General features: G+C 43.0%; 3 protein-coding genes and 1 non-coding gene across 5 annotated transcripts; all 4 read left to right on the top strand.

Moving 5' to 3' along the window:
* The first annotated feature begins 644 nt into the window (after positions 1–644).
* limd1b (LIM domains containing 1b) lies at positions 645–3,878 on the top strand. Its single transcript, XM_030411248.1, has 7 exons — positions 645–1,056; positions 1,239–1,340; positions 1,967–2,034; positions 2,142–2,204; positions 2,391–2,521; positions 2,668–2,719; positions 2,800–3,878. Exons 1-7 carry the CDS (start codon positions 1,023–1,025, stop codon positions 2,881–2,883), a joined length of 534 nt encoding a protein of 177 aa, XP_030267108.1. The 5' UTR covers positions 645–1,022; the 3' UTR covers positions 2,884–3,878.
* Positions 3,879–3,938: 60 nt separating this feature from the next.
* Positions 3,939–7,968, top strand: nrm (nurim). Its single transcript, XM_030411247.1, has 4 exons — positions 3,939–4,177; positions 5,150–5,343; positions 5,425–5,601; positions 6,086–7,968. The coding sequence occupies exons 1-4, from the start codon at positions 4,027–4,029 to the stop codon at positions 6,389–6,391; spliced, it is 828 nt and encodes a 275-aa protein (XP_030267107.1). The 5' UTR covers positions 3,939–4,026; the 3' UTR covers positions 6,392–7,968.
* trnak-cuu (transfer RNA lysine (anticodon CUU)) lies at positions 4,484–4,556 on the top strand. The gene has a single exon. It is a non-coding gene; the product is annotated as a tRNA-Lys (tRNA).
* A 1,169-nt stretch (positions 7,969–9,137) lies between the features above and the next one.
* On the top strand, positions 9,138–21,088 carry ppp1r18 (protein phosphatase 1, regulatory subunit 18). Of its 2 annotated transcripts, XM_030412317.1 has the most exons (4): positions 9,138–9,523; positions 10,175–14,097; positions 17,705–17,912; positions 20,038–21,088. In XM_030412317.1, exons 2-4 carry the CDS (start codon positions 10,231–10,233, stop codon positions 20,064–20,066), a joined length of 4,104 nt encoding a protein of 1,367 aa, XP_030268177.1. In that variant the 5' UTR covers positions 9,138–9,523; positions 10,175–10,230; the 3' UTR covers positions 20,067–21,088. The 2 variants fall into 2 exon arrangements, with proteins under 2 accessions (XP_030268177.1, XP_030268176.1); XM_030412316.1 differs by having other exon boundaries at positions 17,705–21,088.

Below are 21,088 nucleotides of genomic sequence, written 5' to 3'. Positions count from 1 at the left end.
GGAAAGAGCTCTTTATTTAATCAAGACGTCAGCGAGCAGCGTCGGTGGGAAAGAAAGAATGACAATGTTTTGTATTTTATGTATTTTAAAGTCTTTTTAAATTAGTGTATGAGGGCTGACATACGAGACTGCAGATTTACTTGTTATCCACATGAACAACTCTGGTTGTTTACGGTTGAATGAAGTTACTGTTATCGTTATTTCGATAGTAATGGTCCAAAACATGGATATACATTTACCTTGGACTACTTTGCTTTGTCTTGTTTCCTATTTTACCTCATTTCAGTTTATTTTTATTTAGTTTTAATCCGTTTAAGTTCTATCTATGTGTGTCTTTATATCGATTTATCTTTTCCCTCGTACCTAAAATCCTTTATGTCTTCTGTGAACTGCCTGCGTTGAAAGGTGAGAGGTTGAAATTGTTGAAAGGTGCCTAAATGATCTCGCTCCTCAAACATACCGGTATCTTTGACTGTCTTGTGGAAACCACCGGTCTGAACTGTCTGATGCATACAGTTAAAACAAGACCCACTGGCATCATCTTTCTGCAGGCTGCTCTTAACTTTGTGATACTTAAGTACATCGAGCAGATAATACTTCTGTTCTTTTACATCTACGCTGCTAATTTAACCTCATCAGAGGACGTAAACACTTCCAAACGAACAAAACTGATCAACTGAGCTACTCTCCAGTGTCATCACAGTCATCCCGGCTCCCATAGTGACCATAATCCCCCATTTCAGTGAGAAATCTTGATAATAACACAGATCCAGCACCGGCAGTAACTAATACTTCCCTCATGTACAGTCCTTACTTGTGCTAAAAGATACCAGTTGGCCCGGTCTGTTGCCACCCACTCAGCCAGCCGCCTCGGAGGAGTCGGAGACACCAAAAGCAGCGAATGTGTGAATGCAGCAGCCATAAACCCAGATAGCAGCTCCCCTTACAGCTGTCTGCGCCGGACGTAAAATTAGACCCTCAGTTGTTACTGTACAGGCTGAGACAGAGACAGACGCCAGGAGATGGACCCCCGCTACAGTTCAGGTCTTTACTTTGGTAAGGAGGGAATCCAACAGTTTATTTTTAATCAATGGTCATCTAGGCCAGCACTCTGCAGGCTTTAGGTAGATCGTTCTTCAGCGTGTGTGTGTGAGTGTGAGTGTGTTTTCAGTCTGTACAGTGTGTGCTTCTACAGTAAATTTGTGTTTTCTTATATATTCCGCGTGGTGCGTCTTCAGGAAGCTGCACGGGATGCAGTAAAGCGCTGTACGGTGGACAGAGAGCCTGTCGGGCGATGGGACATTTATTCCACGACGCCTGTTTCACCTGCAGCGCCTGCAGTGAGTCCTCTCGATGTTTCAGGAGTACGATTAGTCGATTAATCGGTTGATCGACTGAAAGAAAATTACTCGCCAACTATTTTGATCATCATTTCATAATGTTTAAAGCAAAAATGTCAAAAGTTTGATGGCTCCAGCTCCTTAAATGTAAGAATTTGCTGCCTATCTTTGTCATGTATGGCAATAAATGAAGAGTCTGTGGGTTTTAGACTAAAGGAGCAATTTGAAGATGACGCTTTGAGCTCCTGGAAACTGTAATGAGCATTTGCATTTTTCTTTCTTTCACATTTTATGGACGTATTATCACGAAATCTTTGAATGTATTTGTTGGTTGAAGTCATAGAAGAAGCCCTCAGATCTTTAACTTACGAAAAGTAGCATCAGAATGTACTTTAACAATACAATTTATCATGATTTTATCACCGAAAGACTCAGCACAGCTTGTTATGAGACGTCGGTCTCGATTTATCCAGATAAAATAAAATAAAAAGCTTAAATTAAGTCAAGTCGGGTTCTTTGCATCTATTCATGCTGAACAAAAGAGACACGTTGATACAAAACTGACATGTCAACTTATCAAACAATATGGAATATAAGGTATGTTGTTTTTTTGGTTTAACGTCCAGGTAAGAAGCTCAGCGGGAAGCCATTTTACACAGTGTCAGGGAGGATCTACTGCGAGGAGGATTTTTTGGTAAGGATATCCTGTATGCAGACATAAACGCTACACACACACACACACACACACACACACACCCATATTTTGATTTAATCTGTGAATTGTTTGGTTGATAACTGTAGTACTCAGGTGTCCATCCATCCCCAGAGGTGTGCAGCGGCTGTGGGGATTTAATCATGGACATGGTGAGTGTTCATACTGGATAATAACAATCACAACACATCTGTTAAAAAATGTCAACATCTGTGGAGCCTTGGGTTGAAAGTGTGATTATAGAGACTTTTACTAAACTCTTATTTGTAATATTTTAACAAGATATCTTTACTTTTACCCAAGAGTGACTTTTGGGTTCTTTTACAAACACTCCTCAGGTGCTGCAGGCTCGCGGGAAGTCATACCACCCGTCCTGTTTCCGCTGCGTCGTCTGCAGACGGGGCCTGGAGGGTCGGGCCTTCTCTGTCGACGCAGACGGCAGAGTTTACTGTGTCAGCGACTTCCACAGGTGAGTACAACAACAACAACAACATCACTGGAGACAAAAGATGAAACCAAACACCTACCAGACAGGCTGCACATTAGATGAGTCACACCCAGAGCGACTGCACCGTTGAGTTTCTGTGACTTTTTCTTTTGCTTTCATGTTTTCAGGGTCCGAGCTCCTCTGTGTGCAGCCTGCAGAGCGCCGATACTGCCCACCGAGGTGAGCTGGATTGTTTAATAGCAGGCGTTGGTACTTTTTGTTTCTGAGATGTTATCTTAATAGTCTGTTGGTTGTTTTAGGGGTCCGCAGAGGCGATTCGAGTGGTATCGTCTGACAGGAATTACCACGTAGAGTGCTTCAGTGGGGAGGTTGACCTCATCTGAGGAAAAGCAGCAGGCTGACACACATCTGTTTGTTTATTTGTGATGAATCAGTTGTTTTTGGCAAAATTTCATGTCTGCGATAAGGTTGCTCTCTGTTTCTTTTCCCTCTTGGGTAATTTTCTTTGCTTTAATGTGATCGAGGCCTCCTTTTGTGTTGTCTTTCGTCGCAAATTTCCGATTCAGTTCCATGAAAACTGATATCAGTGGAATCACAAACAGGGGAATAATGTCTAACATGCTCATGATTAGGACATGTTCTTTCTGCTGTGCTATTCACCCTTTCCACACATGAATTTATGATGAGTTTGCTCTTTGAACAGGCTGTTTTTCTACCTCAGAGTTTGTTTTTTTGACTATTTTATATGCACAAAGTTAGTGTTAATAAGGAAATATAGAACTATAATGAAAAACGGAAGTCATTTAGAGGGGATACAGACGGAAATATTTATTATATATTATTATTACCCACCGTTTTATATCTTTGGAGCCATCCCTGAGGGAGCAATAGAAATAAAGGAAGTTATAGTTATTGCATATCCTCCTGTTGGTGGCCAGAAAAATGATAAATGTATCAGTGGCATTAGAAGGTTATGAAAGTGGAGGCAATGGACAAGAAAACAGTGAAACTTCATCTAAAGATGGAGATATTGATATATTTCTGATCAGATGGGCTCCTATTAATGCTCACATTAGTTTACCACTGTGGTATAAATTGCGACATATAAATTGAATTATATTGAATTACCCTGTCCAAAGAGTTACACTTTCTCATATTGAGGTTACTAATTCTTTATTTATTGATGTTATTTTTATATATTTGTTTTAACTCCACTCCTGCCTGTCTATGTGGATGCCAAGATTAAATTAAATATGTGAGTCTGCCAAGTTGTAAATAGGTTTTGCTGTTTCTTTTGGATTTTTGGACTTTAATAACAAAGTCAGATATTAAAATTTGAGGTGTACATAAGCTTCAATAAAGAAAAATAAATAATTGACCCCACTTTCACACTTTAATTCTCTCTACCCCGCTGATTTCACCGCACAACAGCGACATCGTGTGTCGGTGAGCGGTACTGCAGCAGCCTCCCTCCCGGAAGAGCTCCGGCAGAAGAAGCTACTAAATGAAGATAAACGCTGATTGAAATGGCGTCAGTCACGGTACGTGGCTGCGCCCTCTGCACCGTGTCCTTGCTGAACTTCGCGTTTGTTTTCATATCCGGCGCAGACTTCATTCGGTTTCTATCATTTCGACCCATTTACCACAACATCACCGGGGACACGACGCTCTGTCGAGGTAAGCTCAAAGTGGGTTTAACGCTCAGTGCTGCTGGCAGGCGACCAGGAGAAGTTAGCTAACTTCAGTGAGGAGTTATGAGTGAAACTTAGCTAACGTGGGATGATATTCAGGGTTAGACTCGCTCTTATTACTCAGTTATAATGGTCGCTGTTTTATAACATGAATTAAACTATTGTTTATAGTGAACGAAAATCGCCAAAAATCAACCAGTTTAGATCAATTAGCCGCTGTATCGGATTAAAGGCATATCAGTGTAATTCAAGGGAAATTCCAAATACCACCCACCGACCGGTAGAGGTCAGCGCCCGGCTAGCTCAGTCGGTAGAGCATGAGACTCTTAATCTCAGGGTCGTGGGTTCGAGCCCCACGTTGGGCGATCAACATTTTCACTTTTAAAATAATATTTATAAAACATATCAATGTAACAACTTCATCTGACCTTATTATTTTGTTATCAGACATACTAAATGATTCTTCAGGCCCCGGGGTGTGTATGACGTCGCTGTGGCATGTTAATGCTTGAGTGCTTGCAAACAGTACTTGTGTGTTCGTACTGCCCTTCATGGATCACAGTGTGTTATCAGGCCATGACTGAAGAATAACAGAGTGGAAAAGCTCACTTGACGTGTAGATTATTTTGTTATTATAAGTGGTTTAACTTTACTGTTTGAATAATCTACAGCTCTACTGTAGCACATCTAAGATTTTATCAGGGGTCTACCGATATTTTTTTGTTTTATTAACCTTTATTTATACAGGTAAAACCCAGGGTCTCATTTACAAGAGTGACCTGTTCCAGATATGGCTTCTTCAGGGCCAATACCGATTTTTAGAAATCAAGGAGACTGAACACTGGTTGTGTATCTGTACTGGTTGTTCACATACAGGAAAATACAATAAAAAAGTTTTATCTGAAAACTCCAGAAGTGACCTTTCTTTTTTTTTTTCCTCCTCTTGTTCACACGTCAGACTCTGTACCGTGGTCGGTGGCCCTGCGGGACAGCTCTGTCCTCAGGTGTCTTGTGGTGGATGTGGGGCTGCTGGCTCTCTTCACCACACAGCACAGTCTGCTCGCCTGGTCACCTGTAAAACAGGCCCTCCAGTCAGTGCTGGGAGCCCTGAACAGGACGGCATACTGCTTCACCACGGCACTGGCTCTCCAGGTACAGAAACACACATTGCGTTGAATGCATTTCACATTTTGGAGTTAGGGATTTATGATTCAGGTTGTTTCCTGTGTTCAGATCCTGATGCGGTACTGGCAGCCTGTGACCGGCGCCCCCTGTCTGTGGTCAGTACGTCATGCACCCTGGAGTATCTGGTTCCCTCTGCTCTGCTTCTCCCTGCACTTCCTCTGCTGGGCGATCATCTGCAGCATCCTCATGATCTTTGATTACCCAGAACTGCTGGGCATCAAGCAGGTAACCAGGTCTTACTTTCTCTGATCAGTAAAAATCTGGCTGAATTGTAGTGAAACCAGCAGCTTTTTTCTAGTCTTTTGGTGTTTTTTAGAAGCACAGAAGAAGATATAGAAAATGCAATACATAAAAATAAATTCCTGAGACATTTTAAGCAGTAATTTGAATTTCAACACGACTGGTTTCCAGGAACAATCTCTCAGACTTCTAACCCCATATACTATCCACCAGCGACACCTTGTTTGGCTTTAAAAGGATCCATGTTTCAGTTAATCTAACTGCTAAATCCTCATCTTTAATCATGATTTATTTCTTCATTTTGATTTGAGGCCAAAACAGCAACATGACAAACTAAGAAGGATTAAATTGAGTCTAACAAGGTGTGAAATCCGGACAGTGATTATGAAAACCTGTAATTTGTTCTCTAAATAGATGGACTTGTTGCCGTTGCTGCTGCCTAAACTAATTTGTCTCGCCGGTCTCTCAGGTGTATTACAGGTGTCTCGGTTTAGGGGACCCCCTGTCTCACAAGTCACCTCGCGCTCAGCGCCTCCTCTCTCACCTCCGCCACCCGGTGTGCCTGGAGCTGGGTGTCGTGCTGTGGCTCCTGCCGGCCTTGTCCCTGGACAGGCTCCTGCTGGCGGGGACTCTGTCGATCTACCTGGCCCTGGCACACTCCCTGGACAAACAGGATTTAGCCTACCTCTGCGTCCAGCTTAAAAGTAAGATGCAGCTCCTGAGCGAGCCACAGCGGGGCAGCGAGCGGGACAACGGCAACCACAAGGAGAAGTGAAGTGAAGGTGTTCTTACTGCTGTGACTTGAAACCACCTGCCGCCTTAATATTAACTAGAAATACTGTAACTGGCTTCTCAGTGAGCCTGGTTGTCTGCTGCGCTGAACAAAAACAAATGTGTTTTATACATTTACTGTTGACTGCATGTGGGATTTTAGAAAGAGAGAGTCCAACTTCTACATTCCTGCTCAAACTTAAATTTCTTTATGTTGCAACTTTTATCTATTTTTAAAGTCCTGTCCTTATGGTTTGGTTGAACTGAAGCACAACACTTGGTTAGGATTAATACAAGATCAAGTTTTGGCTTAAAAAGTCTGTTTTGGGTGCCACAAACATGGTCGGACATCCTGAGGTCTCCTTAAAATTATCCAGTAGTCTCACATTTACAGATGTTGAAACACAGTCTCAAACTGTGGTCACTGGCTTGGCAGCCGTCTCACCTGTAGCTCCACCACATTCCCCCTCCACCTCCTGATACCGCAGTCGGGTCAAAAACACGTCATATGAACGCGATATGACACTTTTTTGTAGACATGTTACTACGGTACGTAGTCAATGACGTGTACAATTGTGAATTTCATCTTTGGTTTGCAGAAACATTATGTGCCAACATTTTATCCAGGTGACTGGTCTGGGAGCGTTTTATTTAAAAGGGACAATTTATTTCAAAATGTATAAACACAAAAGCCTTCTTCTACTAATAAGGATGTGTCAGTATTTTCAATATGTCACTGGTGTTAAAGTTGTGTTTTGTAAAATGTTAATATTCAGAGAGAACATAATGTGATAGTTATATTTTTGAATATACTTATATTTTCTGATTATATTTAGGAGGAAAGATTTGTCCCAAAAAGATTTTATACTTAACATTTTGCAATAAAACCATCCAAATATTTATTTTACAAGCATAGATATAAAATGCAACAAGCTAACAAGCAGTAGTCAAACATTTAATTAATGGATTACAACACATTACAATGTATTTTCACACAGCTACACAGACATTTTTAAGTACGTTTATTAATGTACAGTAAACACAGGAGAGGTTAAGTTATTGGTGACTACGACAACAAACATTTATAAGTTCTTAAACCCACACTTTTATGTATTTAATGGTTATACACTGCTAATGAATGCTGATACCGCTGATTTATATTTTTGTTTATCATATAGTTTATTATTTATAGGCTGTAACATTCCACCTGACCACAGCAGGTTCACTGTGCACACTACTGTCTAATGTAAATTTCACATCGGCTAAAGCACAAAAATGCAGCTTTGTTTTTCACATTTTGCAGCTATAGAGAAAGAGAAACAGGTCTCGTTGCATCTTTGAGATCATGAATGTTTATTTGCTTGGTTGCCTTGTTTTGTGTTCAACTGTAATGTCAGACCAATTATATTCTACAGGATTAAGAACATGTTTATTCTAAAATGTCATTACTTATTGAACATGAAAGTACTGTATTTTTTTTTTTTTTTCAACATGTTTTTTTTTTTATGCTAGTATTAGTTTCCACATGTCTGCATTGTTGCCACACTGTAATGCCAATAATAACTTGCAGTATTTTCCAGACCGAGTTGTTCTGTTCATGTTTTTTTAATGAGCTTTGTTGTTTATTTTTAAAGGCCAAGAAGTTTTGTTTATCTGCACCATGGGCGCCTCATTTATTATAGGAAAGTGGACGAATCCCACCCACATTTTAATATTACTATTTATTATTATTATTGTTATCTTTTAAATCATTTCCACCAAAAAAATATCTTCATTTCATATCAGGAGCTTGTGCCACAACGTTATCAGAAATGAGTTATTGACTCAGTTTCTATACATTAGATTTAAATGGGCCGAAACATTATCATAGTCTACTTTTTTAATATATTCTGAACTATGCACTTTAAATTTTTATTTTGTTTGCAAAGACTCCAGAACAAAAGTAAGATATTCTCACCAAACTGAGCACAGAACTGTAAACACACAGGCAAACACGTATTTGTTTATTTACTGTGTTGAGATTGTCAATTTGTATAAATCGGGCATTTTTTCTGACCATTTTAAGATTGTATTTTTCATTCATTTGTTGAAATAAGGTCTAAGTCTCTTCTGGGTGAAGCCTAAAAGAAGTATATTTATATATCAGGAGTCTGAGTTACAAAGCTATTGTAAATAAACTGAATCAATTTCTCTACGTTAGCTATTGAATATGAGCTGGGCTGAAACATTATGGCAGACTACTTATTGTGTATGTTTTGAAATATGCACTTTACATTTTTTTGTTTCAAAGGTCAGATGATTTCACCAGATTGAACACGTAACTGCAGATATGCAGGTAAACATGTATTTGTTTCCATTAAGAAGACAAATTCACCATGTGAAGGTTGTCGAAATGTATATATTGGCATTTTTTCTGACCACGTTTTTTATTCACTTGTTGGAATAAGTCTCATTTTCTGGGTGGAGCACAGTAAGAAGGATACTTACATGATGCCCTTTCATCATTCAAGTGCAAATAATCTGAGAAAATAACTGAATAATTAGTAAATTAGTTTTATCAGCATTATTAAATTAGCTTTAAAAACATTCCATGTGAGTGAGGTTGATGATGTCTGGTCTTCCTCAGGTAAACTCCTGCAGCTCCGAGCTCTGTCCTCCTGACGCCACAGCCGCCCTCCTCCTCCTCCTCCTCCTCTCCAATTAGCCTTGCCGTGGAAGAAGGGATGAGACGAGGCAGGGTGGGGGTTGGTGCCCGGCCTGGGCAGACGGCTGTGCTCTTTAAACGCCTTTTCTTAGGTCCGACAATATGGTGTGTGCCACTAAACTCTCCTGACGGAATTTAATGTAATTATCGGATTACAGTGCTGCGGCTCCGAGGCTGGAATATTTACTACTATACCGACGACGGAGGTGTTCTCATGCTCGGATGCGCAGTCGGGTCGTGGGGTGATTTGACTGGGTCGTGAAGCGTTTTAAAACCTTCCGTTTTGACAGCAGAGATTAATCTGTTTAGTTATTGGCGAGGGAGGTTTTCTGTCGAGGAGGGGAGAGCGCGTAACGCACAGCCAGGACGCACAAGTGGAGATGACAACTACACAGTCGAGGCGGATATTGTGATATCTTTGCTGGGGTTTTGGTAAGTTTGATTACACATTCTGAGACATAGACTGAAGCAGAAAAAAGTTCGTGTCTGTTGGATGTGCACAACGTGTTGATTCGATGAAGTTGGTGATGTTATTCTGTGTAAAAAGATTAAACTCAGTGGACAGCTAGGACTGCACAAATGTAACACTGCGTGTTTCTGCATTGATGTGCATCGTTTTTTATGCAAACAGAAACTCGATATGCTGATCAACTTGATGCACTTCGGGGTAAAATAATGTATTATGTTCCAAAAGCTCAGTCTCGACTGATGCACACTTCTTTTTAATGTGGGGATGCGACTAATGATAATTGTCGCGATTAATCGATTGATTGTTCAGTCTATAAGGCGTCAAGACTTGTGGAAAATGTTCATCATGATTTCCAGAGCTGGAATTGACACGTCTAAGTGTCTTAAATCGAAAGACTCCTCATTTTCTACTACTAATGTCAAAAAAAAGCCACAAATCCTAAATTTAAGATGGTGGAACCAGCAAATGTTTGACATTTTTGCTTAAAGGAGGATATAAACGATTAATCAATCATGAAATTAGTTTTCTTTTGATTGACTAAGTGATTAATCGACTTCTCGTTGCATCTCTTGTTGTGAGAGGGAACTGATTTTACTCAATCTTTTCATTCCCAGAGACTCTGACGAAGAACAGCAAACCATCTTGTCCAAATCCCGGCTCCTCTTCTGTGATGTCTGTCTCCTCTCTGCCGGAATGGAAGCAACTCCTGCTGGAGAGGAAGAGGAGAGAGGAGGAGGAGCGAGAGCGGAGAGAGAAGCAGGAGGAGGAGAAGTTTGCCAGCATGCCCGCCTGGAAGCGAGGGATCATCCAGCGGAGGAAGGCGAAGCAGGACAATCTGGGCGACAGAGAGAAGGAGAAAGACGTCTGTCTGCTGCAGGTGGATGTCAGATCTTCTTCTGATGGTCTGAGCGACACGGACAGCTTTATGACGGTCAATCTGGGAAGCGAACTGTCACTTAGTCCAGATCCGGGGCTATGGCTGGATGCAGAACAAGTGAGTCAGGTGTCTGTGGAAACTATAGTTCCAGTCCATGAAAACCCTTTCATCCGCACGCAGAGTTCATGGAAGAAAGGGAGGGATGCAGAGGTAGCCAACGAGCCAGAAGTTAAGGAGAGGGAGAAAGAAAAATCCAGCCCCCGGGGTCAAGATGGAGAGGCAGGAAGGGGAAGAGATATAGAGCTGAAAATAGAGAGATTCAGAGATTTAAGTGAGGGACAGGAAAAAGAGAAGAGCAGGGACAGAAGTCAAGGAAGAGAAAGAGAGACGAGCAGGGAGGGATGGGAGAAAGATAAAAGCCAGTGGAAAGACTCGGTTAAAGATGCAGGCAGGGAGCGGGATTTCCTCAAAGTGAAAAAAGATGACGAGGAAAATGAAACAGAGCCGCCATCTGGTACGTTCTCTCCTGGCGTCCCTGGTCTTCGGACAATCAGAGCCGACAATATCATCATCATCGAGCAGGACAGGAAGGGCAGCGACGAGAGAAGGGCTAGATGGAGGGAGACGGAGGGGGAGAGGCCCGAGGAGGACCTCCAGGGGAAGAGAGGGATGAAGATGAACCTGAGGGAGATCCTGGCCGGAGGTGGGAGCGTCACTGAGATCCGAGCCTCAGAGGTTCTGATCATAAAGCCCTCGGCAAGCCCTGAAGAGAGGCATCCAACAGGAGGTGGGAAAGGTTCGGGTAGAGAGGATGCAGAGACGAAGGGCAGCGTGGAGGGAAGGTGGGAGAGTATGGCGAGAGAGCACAGAACGGAAATGTCCTGGCTGAGAGAAAAAGAGAAAGAGAGACCATGGGGCCAGGCAACAGTTATTAAAGAAGACAGGAAGGACAGCTTGGACGATAATGTGTTCGTTGACAGAGGAGGGAGGGTCAGCCAGCTGCTGAGTAAATTTGGAGAGCACCCCAAGCCTCCATCTCGATCCAAAAGCTCTGATAATTTCCTCCGGCCTGTGATGAGAAAATTTTCAGGCGATGACGATGACCGACAATGTGAGGAAGACAGGAGGAATATGTTGTTTAAAGGCACGCCGAAACGCTCGTCCAGCTTCTCCGACCGGGTCTTCTGTGCTAAGGAGAACGGTTTAGACAACGAGGGGTTTCATGAGAGGAAAATGGGCGACAGCATACATTCGGAGAAGAGCGTAGCGCCGTTGGTCGACATAGCGTGCTTTGGGAAGGAAACCACAGCGAAGATCAAACAGGGCTACGCACGACTTTTAGATAAAGACAGGTTTGGAAAGGTGAGAGAGAGACTTTTTAAAAACGAGGACGAACACAAGAGCGCGGTTAAGAAAGTTGAGCCCATTGACGTAAGGGCTGCGGAGAAGGCAGGTGATGCGGAAGGAGACGAGGGGTTCACAGTGGCATCTGTTAAAAACACAGAGGGAATCTCGTTTGCTAGAAGAGTACCCATCAGGCAGGACGGGAGAGCAAGAGCTGAAGTGAGACGACTGTCAGATGAGAAAAGTTTAGAGAGCGAGCTGAGTGTAGGAAAAGACAAACAGGCGGGCGGACAGATTGAGGCGCAAGTTTGCGACAAAAAGGTGTCTGATTCTCGGAAAGAGGAGGGATTCGAAAGCACTATCCCACCTGTTGCCGCATCATCAGAGCTCGCAAGTCCAAGTTACGCTGCTTCGAGGCACGAATCAGCTTTCACTGAGTGCTCCAGTCTACTTTGTCCTGTCACAGATCGGCCTCGAGACCCCCTCAGAGGTCAAGAGTGGAGTGGTACAGGGCCGCAAGGACCTTACCTAATGCACTCCGTTTTGTCCCAACAGACAGAGGATCTTATAAGTAAAATAGAAAAAATAGGAGACACAACTGTTTATAGCAAAGAGAAAGGAGAAAGGGCTGCTTATGAAGTGACCAAACCGGAGGTGCAAACATATAGCGACACTGGACCAGAGAACCTCGTTCATGATGTAACCCCAAGATCTCCGAAAAGGAGTGCACCCCTGGGGATCTCGCCGCTCAAGATTCAAATCCCCAGATCTGTGTTTTACGTTGCCGAAGAAATGGTTGAGAAAAAAGATCAAAGCAATGAGGGACAAGATTGGGAAGAAGGTGTTAAGGTTGAGAGGAGGGACAGCTGGAGGATCGGTAAACCTCTGAGCCGCATCGAGTCCTTGCGAGAGAAAATCAGGCAAAGAGAGTTGGAGAGGCTGAAACAAAGAGAGGCGCAAGATGGAGGTGGGACTGAAGGTGCAGAGGTTAATGTCGCAGCTGAGGACGGGCATGACGAGGGGGGAACTGAAATAGAGAAAGAGTGGGAAGCTGGCGCTCATATGCGGAAGAGGCTGGTCGAAGCAGAGAGGGGACAGGAAGACGCAGCAGCGCAGACATCCATGACTGCTCTTGACGTCACACAGGAAGTCGGCGTGTTGAAAACCTGCCCTCAACTTCCCGTTTCTGTCCCACACTCACAAGCTGTCAGAGAGGAAGTAACAAGCGGGTACGCCACTGCTGCCTCAGAAGTTAACTCTGATAGCTCGCTGGTATCTGAAGATGAAGACGACACTGTGAAACATGTTGAAGAACAGCTGAGGCGCCACCGGGACCAACACGAGTACAGAGAAGAACAGGAGGAGGTGGAAACGGAGTTGTCAGAGGAGGAGTTAGAGGAACACACATCGCCTCTAGATCCTGATCAATCTACCTCCCCTTTGCAATCTCATCCCAGCTCCCTCGCAGCCATGAGCCGGATCTACAACTTGGAAACTGTCGGCTCGAGATCGGGCTTGTGTGTGAGGGACAGGACTGTAGACATCCCATCAGTGCACCTTGTCAGAGTGAAGCCCCTGATGTCAAACGCACAGCAGGGCGACAGCAAAGCACTCTCAGGTGAGGACACTAGTGGGGTTCAGACGATACAGCGACAGATAGAGCAGTTTAAGCTGAAAGAGCAGGAAGCGCTGAAGTCTTCCACATCAACAAACACTCCTCGTAACGATAGAGAAACGAAGGGGCAGCAAAGTCCCAGGGGATTTTTAAAACATCAGAAAAAGGACGATGTTAACACCGAGGAGAAAGAGCAAGAAAACCCTAAAATGTCTCCTCAGCGCGTTTGCTCTCCGACATCTCAGCTCAAACAAACCAACCAAACGATCACCATCACCCCCTCACATCTCAGGAGCCAATCCCCGGACAATACTCTGAAACCCGCAGAGAGCGCCCCGACCCCGGCCTGCTCCCCATGCTCCCCATCTCCTTCCCAATCTCCTAGTGTCTCTCCATCTCCAACGCCGTCGCCCGTCCTCTTCTCCATCAGGAGTGCCTCCGGAGGGAAAGGGAAGAGAGGTGCCACCATTACAATCACGCCGAGAAAGACTGCCGTAGGAGGAGCAGGAGTGACAGGGCCCACGACGGGGTCGGCAGTGTCAACGCCTGCCAAGAACTCACCGCAGCAGGCCCAGACGACCTCCACTGAGTCCGAGCCAGTGAAGAAGAAGTTCCCGACAGCGGAGGAGATTGAGGTGATCGGCGGATATCAGAACCTGGAGAAGTCGTGTCTGATCAAGAACAGAGGGACCCCAAAAAAGGTGAGTGGAAATTGTGTTTGTTTGCCTTTCACGGATAAATGTAAGCACACCAACAAACTCTACGGCTTCTTAACCGTACATACAGTCTCCCAGTGTTTGTCACGTTTAGCCAGATTTCAAAGGGATGGTCGTCCCATCAGAGGTGGTCCACGGGGCATCACCTTGCGTAACCTGCCTGATGGTCCCTCGTTGTCAAGCAGATTCCCCTTTCACTGCGAGAACATCCCTTTTGATTGAGAAGTGCGATCACAGAGAGCGACCTAAGCCTATTAAAGCCTTATCAAGCACGACATCTTGATTCTTAGCCATAAAATCCTGGAGTGATCTGCTTTGCCATTTGCTCCTGTGGTTTAAATCTTTGCCGACGTTTGACTTTTACCCCGGGATGATGATTTCACCACATATATAATCACATAAATATAGCAAAACGTGTGGGCTGTGGAAAAAATGACTTTTGGAAGGTTGTGTTTATCACAGAAAGACAGTGAAAGCAAAGTCCTTGCTGCTTTAAAAATCAAGAAACACCCTAAAGCTCATTTAAAGTGTTAAAATGCCGTTATGGTCATGTCATGTTCATGTTGGACTTTAAAAACAAACTAAGTTCGATGTCAAAACATGGTTTGAGCACTGCTAACAAACTCAAATTGGGTCCAGGAAGCACTCCTAGTCTTTGATTTAGAAATATTAAGTTTCTTAAAGCTTCTGCAGGAAGAAAACAGTTAATCTTGCAGACTTCTGAGACTGAAACCACAATGGCAGCTCCTTCCTCCCATTTTTCTGCATTCTGTCAACCTACCTAATGTCACATGCTCGTCTGCGTGAGACCACACTGGTATTTACAGTAATTCAGTGCGAGTGGTTTCGTCGTGAATATCGCTGGAGTTCATTTTTCAGTTTCCTCATTTTTAACTTTTCCTGCACCCAGTCTTCATTTGAGAAAGAGTAGGAGATGAGCAGTTATGTAATAAAGGAGAAGACTGGATGACAAAAGTTGTCAAGCAGAGCAAAAATACCCTGAACGACATGATCCTGTGAAGATGAATCTCACTGTATTCATGTGTTGTTTTTGATAGATTTTTTTTTCCATGTTGTTAAAACTGCTTGTAGGTTCACCTCAGTCTACAGCTGAGCGTGTTGCAGACTGCTTCCTCCTTCCCTCGCACCAATTCTGCCATTTCTGTTGAGTCAGCTCTCCCTTCCTCTCAGACAAATCTCTCTTTGTATCATCTGCGGCTGTTTCCTAGCGGGGGTTTGGTTTGTTCGACTGGAGTCTTGGCAAACTGTTTTTGACCACACTGACCCTCCACTGCATGGTTGAGCCTGACAGACAGCAGGCCGCCCAACTCGTAGTTTTAACGTGGGTGAAATGGAAACACAAAGAAGTGTTACAGAGAGATGTGGCGAAGTGTAAAAAAGAAAAAAAAAAGACTGACAGTCATACTGAGAGGATTAAAGATGATTATAAGCCTCAAATTTGTTCGAGCAGAAACTCCCTGTCACACTGCATGTTTTTGCTCACTTCCTCTTTCAAGCTTCTCTACTTCCTTCGAACAAGAGGCACACATCGACACAAGGAAGTGATTATGTGCCCATTTTTAAATTGCCAATTGCAGCTCAGACGCTTTTAGCACTGGGCCATCTGTTTCAAGACACAGGACTACAGAGGGAAAGAGAAACTAGGGGTTGATGCTGTTCTCTAGATATAAACTCCTTTAAATAAACAATCGTTTATCTGTAAGTAGCCGTCCTGAGCTGCAGCGAGTGGCCACTTTACGGCGCTGATTCTCTGACCACCTGTCGCTCTCTCGTTGATGCCCTTCAGGCTGTTTGACGTCAGGGCTCCTTCCCTCCCCCATCCGAACCACGCCATCATGTCACAGAGGGGGGGTGACCTGCGTGCTCCTCGTCTACGACCTCCTCTATTTCATCTCCATTTTACCCGCTTTCTTATCTTGGACTGCCTGCGGCACCAGCCTGATTCAGACTCTTGACAACAAAAGTGTTTATTCTTTATTCTCAATATCAAAATCCTATTATTAATTTATATTAGACATGTTTACCTGCTTTCAATATATTTTAAGCTATCTCATACACTCTTCTGAAAGGGTTGGATTGTCTTCTTGAACTGTAAAAGCAGATTGTGGGTCGGTCTGGCATGTGATGTGAACTTTGCAGAACAAAGACAGACGCGTAATAGTTTTACATTGAACCTGTGAAGAAGTATGATCGACAAACTTCCCTCTTTTCGCTCCCTTATTCTCCCACTCTTTCAGTTTCTGTCGCTCCCGCTGGCTCTGCTGTCCCGCTGTGTTGGGTTAATCAGGTTCAGGGAGGGCGGATTAGCCTCCTGTGCCTTAGCACGATTCGTCCAGCCTCGCTAATGCAGAGCTCTTATCTGCGCTCCTCTGCACACAGCCACTGTCAGGGAGAAGCGGCGGTAAACTCGTATCCTGTGTGCCGTGTGTTTCAGGCTCCATCCAGATCATGTCTGCACCTCCGGGTGTATTTACTGCTGCACACATCCAAAACCTGCTGCTGCGGTTATAAGACACACTGCACTGACCTCTTCGGCCCGTTTCTGTCGGGTCTGTTTACACCTCGCTGGCCTTCGAGTAAACAAACCCCACTGAAGTATCTGTCAGTCCAGGCAAAGATTAGCTAAACACCAGCTAGCCTCGTTCTCCTTTTCCTCTTGTGCATACGTGCTGTTTACCTGAACAATCAGTAAGCCTCATTCTGTCAGCTAACATTACACTGACGGAGTACAAACATCTCACAGAGACAGACCGAGACTTTCCTCAGTGACTCAAAGCTTGTTTACGTTTGACCATGTGAGCACATGTCAGAGGAACTCGTCAGTGCAGAAAGTAGACTTCTCTCTGCTCTGACCGGGTCAAACACTGGCATTTAAATTTGGTCATTTGTTATTTGCATGCAATGCTTTGATTTCTAAAACAAGTCACTGTATAATGGATGCAGAATGTGTTTGAAAACAGCCATACATCCAGTCAGGCAGACGTTCTCCTCTTTAAACTTTAATTGTGATTCTTTGATGAGGATTTTTTAAGATCTTTTGAAAAGTTTCTTTCATGCCAACTTTTTATTTGTTTGTTGATTTCAAAACCTCTAACTTTGTCTCATCCACTAATAAATCAAACACTTGCCCGAGCTCCACTCTTTAAAAATTGTGAACAAGATTTTGCCTTTAACCAATAACCGCCAGTAGACAGCATATGCTACTCCCTTCAGAGAAGACCCGACTGGTAAAATATAAACATAAAAGAACAAGAGACGAGAATCAGCTGATCTTTTCCTGATGAACAACTTCATGTCCAAATGATGCATGTGAGGATGCTATTAGAGGTATTACTAGCGCTTGTGTTACTAAAAAGTTGCAGCTTACCAGTGACAGATGAATTGAAAACATTGTGGTCTGGGTTAAATAACTACTACTTACTACTTATGAATGTACTCACATAACATACATAACATGTTAGTAAGTTAAAATAACTCTCCTTTGACCGCTGGTAACTTGGCACAAACAGCAGTCTCCTGAATGAAAGTCCTGTACTTGTAAAAATAATCCCGTCTTTACTCATGTTTACAGGGAAAGGTGTGTTTCGATGAGGACCAGCTGGAGCAGGTGTGCGAGTACCCATCAGAGACCTCCATGTTGGCCTACACCCCGTACCCTCACGAGCCGTGGAGGCAGCAGGGAGAGGAGGCGCAGGAGGAGGTTAAAGTGGACGGAGGAACAATCGTGTCCAAAAGCACAAGGAACGTTGGGAATGCTATGGGACGGGGTCTAAGAGTGGGTCAGTGTCACCCCCTCCTCAAAAAACATAACGTGTAGTGAAGAGATTATGGATTCAGATTGTTTTGCCGTTTGTGATGTCTTACAGACTCTCCATAGGAACATTGGACTATACTGAGTCTAAGAGGTTTATTTTCAGTGTTGCCACCACAGAAGAGGGCGGAGTGCCTGAACTTTCCTTAACATATGTCTGGCAATATTTTACTGTTTATTTGTCTTATTGTCAACAAATACTAAGAAAAGACCCAAATCAAAAATGTGTACTTTGTAGTATTTCCTGTGAAGCCAACTGTAGCCTGAGCTCCACTGTTATAAAGATACAAATAAGTCACCCGTGCACTCTTGTGAGTTGTTTATTGTCAAGTCATTTGAACGCACACCACCAAAACTAATGTGGCTAAAAATAGTCCATAGCAAACTTCCTTTTTAAAAGAATATAAAAGAATAACTTAGCCTCGTCAGTCACAACATTACCGCTTTTTTTCTCTTCACTGTGTTGTTTATTTCCCCTGCCATTTTCTTGCCAGCAATGTATATTATTTGATCAAGTAAAGACTTATTGATGAGGGAGCAAACTATCTTAGCATGCTAAGTAAATGCAAGCTAAATGTCACAAGGAAAGTTTGTTAGCTTGGTTGTTAACGTAACAATTAGTTCAAATAGTTTCATGGATGTCTGCAAACTATTCCTGTTTTGTGGAGCAGTTTATACCAGAGGATGTTTATATGTTTATATGTCACACAGCTAATAAGCAACAATAGACCATACTCACATGGCAGCCATTTTCTTTTGGGGTGCTCAGGTGTCATACTGCAGCATTCCATGTTGGAAGTCTTATGAACATTGGGAAAATTACAAACTGTTATCATCTCACCGCCCAATTGATCAACTACTGAAAATACAATGTGTAGTGGAAATTCAAAGGGACACTAGGCCATATTTTAAGCAATTAAAACATGTTTAATGACCCATTAGCTAATATTAGCATTCAACCATTTCCTAGCTAGCTTAACCGTTGGGTTACATCCAGTGTGTTTCACTCCAGGCTTGTATAAATGTGTCCAAGATGCAGGGTTTTCCCTGCCATTATACGGCTTAGGCGTGGCGCCCAAGCGTTTTTGCCTCCCGCCTAAGTAGGGTTCTCCCCAGACGGTGGAACAGCGGCGCTACGCAGCTATACCGCTAGGTCAGCGGCTCTATACTCTGCGCGTGACGGTGACGAGCGTCCGTCCGTCCCCCGGCTGACGGTGACCGTCTGTCCGTGTCTCTCTCCCCCCCCCCCGTACTGACGTTGACGAGCCTAAACAACTAAAAATAGTTGATGTATAGTCAAAATCCAGACAGAAATCAGGCCATATTTCAAGCGAAAACAACATATTTGATATCCAGTTCGCTAACGTTAGCATTTGACAGTGGTGGTTCTGGTTTGCATAACGCCCTGGGCGAGCCTCACCTTCAGTGTGTTGTTCATCTGTGAAGATTATCTTGCTGAACAAAACATGTAAGTATCATAAATCTGTGTTTGCCACAGAGATTATTTTCAGCAGTGCTCCAAAATCTAATTAAAAACCCCACAGGCTTTCTGGCGAGGGAACCAGAGCGATGCTAACTTCTGGGTTAGCCTACAAAAATACGTTATTGCTACACCGAAGCATGTGACACTGTCAAACAGTAACTCTAGCTATGAAGTAGTAGACTACTAACGTTACCTGTTAGCTAACAGAAGCTAATGGGCTACCGATATTTTGTTTAACCTTGATATATGACCAGATGTCCCTCCAGATTTCACTAACCATTGTCTCTTTAGTTGTGGTGGAATGATAATAAACACATGACATCAGAGGAAAATGGCCGCAATATGATTATGATCTGAAGCTTACTTTTACTTTTACTTCACCCCCTGAAGAAAATACACTGATTATGGCTGTTCCATTTCAGGAAGTAGATTTTGCAGTATGTGCGGGCCATGGCTTTTGTCTTTTTCACAGGATTTGTTGACAAAAAGCAAAAACTGGATTAACCATATTTATTCTTTCAGTAAACAAACTGACATTTTCAAATGGTAGCAGGTTAGCTGTGTGGGCAAAGATTAAATGATTAATGTACCGTCGTTTTTCTAAATGCAGCAATGGAAAAGGTAAATTTGATAAATTGATGTTATTAGAGAGCGAATGGAATGGTACGGTTGCATTTATGGACCTCACAAAGCCATAAATGTCACTGTTGGTGAATGAGAAGAAGTAAAAAATTAGACGTAGAATCCTAGATTCACCTATTTACCTTCCATTGCCGTCTCTCTGTCTTCCAGATGAGTCATGCCCTCGGTAGAAGCCAGTCACCTCGCCAAAATTGCCCATGTGATGAGATCACCAACACTTTTGTTGAATGAAATTAACGTGATTGTTATCATGTTTCGTTTAATTTGAGGTGTTGAAGTGAGTGTTTGTAATCCTTGTGGTATGTAGCATCAGAATGAATGAGTGTCATGGAAGAAATGTACAGTACAATTTGGTTTATGCAGTTGAAAGAAGAGGAACGTTGTGTTTACTGTGGAATGGATAGTTTTATTTTCAGGGGAATTGGAGGGAAAAATATGAATGTATAAGTACGGTACATATTATAAAAGACTCTCAGGTCTGCACTGAACGATCACTTGTCTATGCAATATGATGATACTGATCAGATTTAATTTTTTAGTTCATATATTTGAGTTTCTTTTATGTACTTTCTAAATTGAAGTCAGCACTGCCTCAGCACAGAAGACTGATGTTTATATCATCTGGTCTCATGTGCCTGCTGGATTTGCCCATACAGATGATATGAAGATCAGTTTATATAGATATTTGTATATTTATATACAATATATATATTTTTCTTGTCTGAAGCCTTTTGGGAAAACCTCGTCTCTCAGTGGGTGTCGTGTTGAACGTTACCGACACGGGTGGCGCGATGTGTGCAGGACGATTTTTAGAGGTCTAATTGAGCCTTACTGTTCACAATGACAACTCTGGTAACAGTTGAGTTAATGTGTGGATATGAATAAAGGTATACTTTTATTTTTGTCATGTGGAAGTGGAGAGAGAAGAAACATGTAAAATTCAGTTAACATATAAACTTCAGCCGATATCTGACTCTTGGATTTCGCATATTCATAATACAATAAATGAAATAAATACA

The sequence above is a fragment of the Sparus aurata genome, chromosome 3 (assembly GCF_900880675.1).
Source record: "Sparus aurata chromosome 3, fSpaAur1.1, whole genome shotgun sequence".
NCBI classification, from domain to species: domain Eukaryota; kingdom Metazoa; phylum Chordata; class Actinopteri; order Spariformes; family Sparidae; genus Sparus; species Sparus aurata.
The sequence above is the reverse complement of the archived record's forward strand: the minus strand, read 5'-3'. Positions and strand labels throughout refer to the sequence as shown.

Coding starts and splice junctions, on each gene's coding strand:
- limd1b (XM_030411248.1), top strand. CDS start 1,023: ATGGACCCCCGCTACAGTTCAGGTCTTTACTTTG. Junction 1,341..1,966: donor TTTCACCTGCAGCGCCTGCA/GTGAGTCCTCTC, acceptor TTTAACGTCCAG/GTAAGAAGCTCAGCGGGAAG. Junction 2,522..2,667: donor TGTGTCAGCGACTTCCACAG/GTGAGTACAACA, acceptor TCATGTTTTCAG/GGTCCGAGCTCCTCTGTGTG.
- nrm (XM_030411247.1), top strand. CDS start 4,027: ATGGCGTCAGTCACGGTACGTGGCTGCGCCCTCTGCACCGTGTCCTTG. Junction 5,344..5,424: donor CCACGGCACTGGCTCTCCAG/GTACAGAAACAC, acceptor TCCTGTGTTCAG/ATCCTGATGCGGTACTGGCA. Junction 5,602..6,085: donor AACTGCTGGGCATCAAGCAG/GTAACCAGGTCT, acceptor CCGGTCTCTCAG/GTGTATTACAGGTGTCTCGG.
- ppp1r18 (XM_030412316.1), top strand. CDS start 10,231: ATGTCTGTCTCCTCTCTGCCGGAATGGAAGCAACTCCTGCTGGAGAGG. Junction 14,098..17,704: donor ACAGAGGGACCCCAAAAAAG/GTGAGTGGAAAT, acceptor TCATGTTTACAG/GGAAAGGTGTGTTTCGATGA.